This window comes from Pangasianodon hypophthalmus, chromosome 27 (assembly GCF_027358585.1).
Source record: "Pangasianodon hypophthalmus isolate fPanHyp1 chromosome 27, fPanHyp1.pri, whole genome shotgun sequence".
Taxonomy (NCBI): Eukaryota; Metazoa; Chordata; class Actinopteri; order Siluriformes; family Pangasiidae; genus Pangasianodon; species Pangasianodon hypophthalmus.
Genome location: NC_069736.1, coordinates 16710110 through 16717326, shown reverse-complemented (window position 1 = coordinate 16717326; position 7217 = coordinate 16710110). Strand labels below are relative to the sequence as shown.

The window sequence follows — 7217 nt, the reverse complement described above, 5'->3', positions numbered from 1 at the left end:
ATAGATTTGTTCCAATCTCCATACCTCAAAAACCAGTAGGTCAAAATGTCCCTTTAGAAGAAATTGTGTTCTGTGGCTGGAAAGTTCAGGAATAAAAAGCTCTATGGTGCCAATAAACACAAAATGCTACTGTACACATTTAAATAATGTGGTTAATATTCACACAGTGTTATTATGGTCATGAAATAAATCTGTTTTTACAGTTACAGAGGTCAGTGGTTGCAAATCCAGCTGCTAACTATCTACATTCCTGCTGTTTGATTTATGACAATGTGCATTTATGTGAGTCCTGAAGGAATCCCTTGCGTGTGTGTGTGTGTGCGTGTGTGTGTGTGTGTACCGGAGTGATAGACGGGGCAGGGGTAAATCTCACAGTGATCCCCCCAGCCCACTCCCACTGAGCAGCAGCACTCCTGCTTCGTCACGTTGGTGGCTAGAACGCTGTCGCAGAACACCGTGTCATCCAGGTTCAGGTAACACTCCTTCTTACTGTCCACATCCTGCACCACCTCTGCAGGGGAAAACACACACACACACACACACACACACATCACACAGATACACACACATTTGTTATAGATACCAAAAAAAATCCTGTTACCCACCAGACACACAAACACACACACACACATGCTCACACACACATACCCTCACAGCTGTGCTTGTCCTCGGACAGAATAAAGCCCTCGTCACACACACACACATATCCTCCCTGCCTGTTCTCACACACTCCATGGGGTTGGCACAGACTTCTATCCACCTCACACTCGTCTATGTCTGAAAGATGGATAAAGAGAGAAAGAGAAAATGAGTTCGCCTTTGTTCTGTGTGCAAGCCAAACAAGAGTGTTAATGTATACAATCATACTCTGCTGTGTGTGTGTGTGTGTGTGTGTGTGTGAGCACCTTGGCATCTGCGTCCGTTAACCAGCATGTATCCTTTCTGGCACTCGCAGCGGTAGGAGCCCATGGTGTTGATGCATCGCCCCCTCTGGCAGTTCGACGCACGCTCACACTCGTTTATATCTGAGGAGGAATGAATCAGAAATCACTCGTCTCACTTCCTCTCATCTTTCAGACCTTTCCGGAAGACAGAAGAGAGACAAACTCTGTTCCCATCCCTTCCATTCCAATCCTGACCATTTCCATTTTTAGCTTATTCCGTTCCATCCTTTCTCTTCCTCTTCCTTTCTGTTCCATCTTACCCCAGGCAACTCTATTTATCCTTCCATCCTCAATCCTTTCCATCATATCCCATCCCATTCCATTTCCATTGACTAAAATTCCATTTTAGTGCATTCCTTTCAATCTATCCCATTCCTTTCTTTTCCATCATATACCAACCGAATCTATTTAATTCTGTCCTAATTCCTTTCCATCCTCTCCCATTTCATTCCAGTCCTTTCCACCAAACCCCATTCCATCTTTTCCCATCCCATTTCTTCCTTTCCTGTCGAATTCCTTTCTATCCTATCGCATTCTTTTCTTTTCTATCCTGTCCCATTCAATTTCTTTCTATCCTAACCCATTCTTTTCCTTATCATCCTATTCCTTCCAATTCTATTCTTTTTTATCCTATCCCATCCCATTCCTTTCCTTTCCTTTTCATCCAATCCTATTCCTTTCTAGCCAATCCCATTCCATCCAATCCCATCCCATACCTTTCCATCCAATCCCATCCCATTACATTCCTTTTCATCCTACCCTATCTCATCCCATTCCTTATCATCCCATCCCATTACATTCCTTTTCATCCTACCCTATCTCATCCCATTCCTTATCATCCTATCCCATCCCATTCCTTTCCTCTCCATCATATTTAATCTCATTCCTTTCCATGCTATCCCATCACACTTTATTTAATTCCATCCTATCCCATCCCAGTCCTTTCCATCCTGTCACAGTGTGTGCGTGTGTGTGTGTATGTGTGTGTGTGTGTTAGCATGCTAGCTGTCCTCACCCTCACAGTGGCTGCCCTCCTGTGTCGGCTGGTATCCAGGGTAACACTGGCACTGAAACGAGCCTTCTGTGTTTATGCAGTGCCCATTCGCACACAGTCGGGTGTCCTGGCACTCATTAATATCTGAACACACACACACACACACACACACACACACACAATTAGAGCATAGTGCTTGTAACTGGTATAAATGTCCGCTAAAGTGTTAACTAGAGGAAAGCTGCTCACCCCGGCAGCCCTTGCTGTCAGCCTCAGGCAGAAAGCCCTCGTTACACAGACACCGGTACGTCCCGGGTAAGTTCTCACACCGGCCGTTCACACACACTCCTCTCTTCTGACACTCGTTCACATCTGTGTGTGTGTTACAGAGAAATAGAGTGGGAGGAGCTTGAGATATACATAGCGCAAAGAGCTTGATGGTACACTTTAGATTAGAAAGTTTGAGAGAAATACAGTGGGAGGAGCTTGACAACAATGTGGGAGGAGTTTGATACACTTTTGGTGGTGCTTGAGGATACAGGGTAAGACAGTTTGAGAGAAAAAAGGAGTGGGAGGAGTGTAAGATATATAGAGAGTATTCGGAACTTGTGGATACAATGTGAGAGGAGCTGAAGGACACAATGTGGGAGGGGCTTGATGATAAACTGTAGGTGGAGCTTGAGGATGCAAGGTGAGATAGCTTGAAAGATGTAGAATGGGAGGAGCTTGAGGACAGAATGTGAAAGGATTTATGGAGCTCTGTGGGTGTGTGTGTGTGTGCGTGTGCGTGTGTGTCTGCGCGTGTGTGTGTGTGTGTGTGTGTGTGTGAAAGGAAAGAAAGCAGAAAAGGAAAAAATTCCAAAATACATGGATCGGTCCACATTAGTTATGCTCTTTAAATCATGTGTAAATAATCTCAGATTTACAACACACACACACACGCACACACACATTTATAACAAACATGCAAGTGTTGAAGTGTTCATTGCTGAGTCTGATGCTAATTTGGTTTCTCCTTTTTGCTTGCTAATATTTTTAAAGAAAAAAATCTTTTTCACTTACACAACATCTGTGTGTGCGTCATATGTGTGTGTGTGTGTGTGTGTGTGTGCTGTAAATCTGAGTTCCCCAGGTGAACATCACTGTTATGACCCTGCTTTAATCATGACTTTAGAGTCCCTATGGGGGAAATAAAGTCCTGAGCACTACGCAGGCTCCTAACAAGAAACACTCACATCATTAATGTGAACACTTCATCATTACTGGACTCACCATAAATGATGCAAATGTCTCGTAGGTGCATGGGGCGATAGTTAATTGTGTGTGTGTATGTGTGTGCGCTTACCGTAACACACGCCTCCATGCACCTTGTGTCCAGGCTGGCAGGGAATACACTCGTACGATCCAACTGTGTTCTCACACTGTGCATCAGGACAAGAATTGGGGTCCAAGCACTCATTAATATCTACAGAGAGAGATGGAGAGGTGAGTGGATGCAGAATATACGCAATGTAAGGTGTGTGTGTGTGTGCGCGTGTGTGTTCTCACCTTCACACACAGGTTGTCTTCGTGACTTGCTCCTGAAACCAGGCAGGCATTCGCACTTATACGAGCCGGGCAGGTTCACACATTGTCCACCACTCCCGCAGATATCTGGTGTAGAGCACTCGTTTATATCTGAAACCAGCAAAAAAAGAACGACTTCGTAAGGAAAATACACTCCGTGGTACGCTGTAACAGAAAAATAATCAACAACAGAGTGGTGTGATGTGGCTCGATGTGAAGTTTATTGTTTTCCCATAAATCCCAGAGTGTTTTATTGCACTTCCACCACTGCAGTTTGGCAACGCTAACAATTTTTATTAACTAAACAATGATGTACGTTTTATCCATTTACAGTTACAGCTAACGTTGGGGAAAAGTGCTGACACTGGAGACTCCTTCCATAAATGTTAAATAAATGTCTCCTCACAGGAAAGGTCAGCATATGAATGGTTACAGAGCAGGAAGCAGCTGCTCAGGCGTCACGCACCCACACAGCGCGGTTTCACGTGATGTCCTATCAGCTGGTTGCCGGGGTGACAGTTGCAGCGGTAGGAGCCGACGGTGTTGATGCAGGTGCCACGGCCGGGACCACACGGCTCCCAGTCACACTCGTTCTCATCTACACACACACACACACACACAAACACACACGTGAACACACACAATAAAATAAAAATATTTTGACATATGGATAGACAAATCCACAAACACACACAGATAAACAGGCAGATAATCAGACCAACAGAGACATCAGATGAGAACAGACAGACAGATGAACAGACAAATCCACAGACAAATCCACAGACACAAGACAAATAGACAGACAGTGGAACAAACAAACAGATGAACAAACAAACAGATGAACAGACAGACAGATGAAGAGATAGAGAGTTACATGGACAGGCAGACAGATGAACAGACAGACAGATGAACAGACAGACAGAGCCACAGACACATGAACAGACAGACATTAACAGGCAGACAGATAAACAGACAGAGACAGACAGATGAACAAACAGATACATGAACAGACAGACAGAAGAACAGACAGAGAGAGACAGATGAACAGACAGACAGATTAACAGACAGACAGAGCCACAGACACATGAACAGACAGACAGATGAACAGAGAGATAGGTGAAGAGACAAATGAACAGACAGACAGACGGATAAACAGGGAGACAGATGAACAGACAAACAGATGAACAGACAGACAGATGAACAGACAGATGAAAAGACAGACAGATGAACAGACAGATGAACAGACAGACAGATTAACAGACAGACAGAAGAATAGACAGAGAGAGACAGATGAACAGACAGACAGATTAACAGACAGACAGAGCCACAGACAAATGAACAGACAGACAGACGAATAAACAGGGAGACAGATGAACAGACAGATGAAAAGACAGATGAACAGACAGACAGATGAACAGACAGGCAGATGAACAGACAGGCAGATGAACAGACAGACAGATGAACAGACAGATGAACAGACAGATGAACAGACAGACATCCTTTGGAGTGAATTATAGTCTAGATGTTATGGTATTTCTCATGTACACATGAGTGTGTGTTGTCAACCAATCAGAATGTTTGTGTGTGTGTGTGTGTGTGTGTGTGTGTATACTCACCTACGCAGCTCTTCCTTTGGGTGTGAGGACGGTATCCAGCCTTGCACTGACACGTGAAGCCGTTATGTGTGTTTATACACTCTCCATGACCACAGATGTTCCTGTTGAGTTTGCACTCGTCTACCTCTGTAACACACACGCACACACACACACACACACACAGCATAAACCAAAAATAGACCTTACTCAGTATTTTGCAAAACCCTGCATGAAAAAAGTAAGTGCATAGATGATGGTTTGCAAGAAAATAAATAAATGAAAATAAATAAATGTACAAATCTTTTAATAAAATTGTGTGTAAATGTTCCTGGAGGTCAAATTGAACAAAAAAAATTGCCGTTTCATTAACGCTGACTTTCTCAGTGCGTATGTTGATAAACACCAAGCATTTACATTCAGCCACGCCTACAAAACTCCATAAAAGGCAAAGCTCACAAAGAGCTGAAAACAACAAAATGGCGGCTAAATCTTCTACTATAGACACATACTAACTCTTCATCCTTTAATAGGGTGCCATTACTTTTGTCCTAATTGAAAGGCTAGTCTTATTTGTCTTAATTTATGGATTTGCTCTGGAATTGCTTTGTTTCATTAAACTGGTGTGTAACTGAAATTAATAAATGATTTTAACTCGACAGCGCAGTCCATATATAAAATCGCAGTAACTCATCGTAAATTATATGATTTGAACCCGATCGATCGCGGTTCATATTAGTGAGTCTCCTTACGATAAATTTACATTTTAACTCAGGAGTGACTGTAAGATATGAAACATTTTTACGAACTACTGGATTTTCATGAATGTCGCATTAACAGTGTAAATGCTTTTGCGAAGAATTTACGAATAAATTTATTCGTATCCAGCGTGATAGCTGAGGTCCGGGATCACGGAGGCGAAACAGCGGTGTATATAAGAAAAGAACTGCAAATTGCCTCCATCTGCACTAATGAGCTAATGCTAATGCTAATGCTAGCATAACATCTTTTTGAGCAGCTACTGCAAAGTTTAACGTAAACAGCTACAAGTGATGAGTCTGTATCACAAACACGAGATGGAGGATTCGTTCAAAAGATTCCAGCACGATCCAAAGACGTGATCAAAACTTGGCGGAGGGTCAAGAGGAAACTGAACAAACACATGTGAAGCCAGGCCCCGATTTACGCACAAGAACAACAAGAAGAGAAACGGAAAGATTTCCAAGCACACTGGAATTTAAATACACAGACTAACCAGATGCATGTGGAATGTGTAATGACGTGTAAGCAACAACAGAACAAGAGCAGAGCTCGCAAACAGAACCGAAACAAAAACATTATTCACAAGCGAGGATAAAGATTTCCGACTGATTCGAGTTTTGATTTGTTCATGATGTTGGATAAAAGAATGTTCGCCGTGAGTCATATCGTAGCATTTAGTGTTTCTGAACACAACCCTGATGTGTCCTCCCTTTCCGTGCGGGTCTGTAGGCAGGTCCGAACACAGCAATCACACTCGGGTGCTGGATTCACTTCCAAGGAATTCCACAGTAGTCAGAAAGTGATTCATCTCGGAATCGACTCCAGAAAGGGAATCAAACGCGTTGTGTGTTTTGGGTTGTTGCATTTTTTTTTGTTGTCGTTTTTTTTTTCCCCTTTAGCTGTTAACTGAGCCAAAGCACAGAGCTGTAGTGCCGCAGAAAAAAAACACATTTTCTGGAAATTTGTACCGAAAAACAAACAAAAAAACAACACTGGATGTGACACACAAAACATTTTAAACTACGTTTTTTATATAATTAATTGTGTAATCAGTTACATGGCGTCGACTTCATGATCTCTGTAACGTTTTATTTACATTTTTCCATCGCTGTAATGAATGAATGAGTTTTTTACTTGGATGTTTTTCGAGCTACACGCCGCTATATATATTTTTTTTTTGCATTCTGGCTCGTTTAATTATTTGCAGTTTGAAATCAAACCAAATAACCAGCAAACCAGAAGTATTAAATTTGCTCTGATTCAAATACGGCAACCTTTTCGGCAAACGAATTCAGACCACTTGTGAATGGTAACAGATAAACACAGTGATTTTCTGGCCTTTATTGTCACTATGCGATG

General features: G+C 42.5%; 1 protein-coding gene across 2 annotated transcripts in view; it reads right to left on the bottom strand.

Moving 5' to 3' along the window:
* ltbp3 (latent transforming growth factor beta binding protein 3) overlaps positions 1-7217 on the bottom strand; it is a 49672-nt gene that overhangs the window by 15602 nt on the left and 26853 nt on the right. For both annotated transcript variants that reach the window (XM_026921709.3, XM_026921708.3), the window contains exons 13-21: positions 5121-5246; positions 3971-4102; positions 3487-3615; positions 3284-3403; positions 2188-2310; positions 1960-2082; positions 906-1025; positions 649-777; positions 341-511 (exon numbers count right to left, since the gene is read on the bottom strand). In XM_026921709.3, the coding sequence (XP_026777510.2) occupies positions 341-511; positions 649-777; positions 906-1025; positions 1960-2082; positions 2188-2310; positions 3284-3403; positions 3487-3615; positions 3971-4102; positions 5121-5246 (1173 nt within the window). The remainder of the gene's footprint in view (positions 1-340; positions 512-648; positions 778-905; positions 1026-1959; positions 2083-2187; positions 2311-3283; positions 3404-3486; positions 3616-3970; positions 4103-5120; positions 5247-7217) is intronic.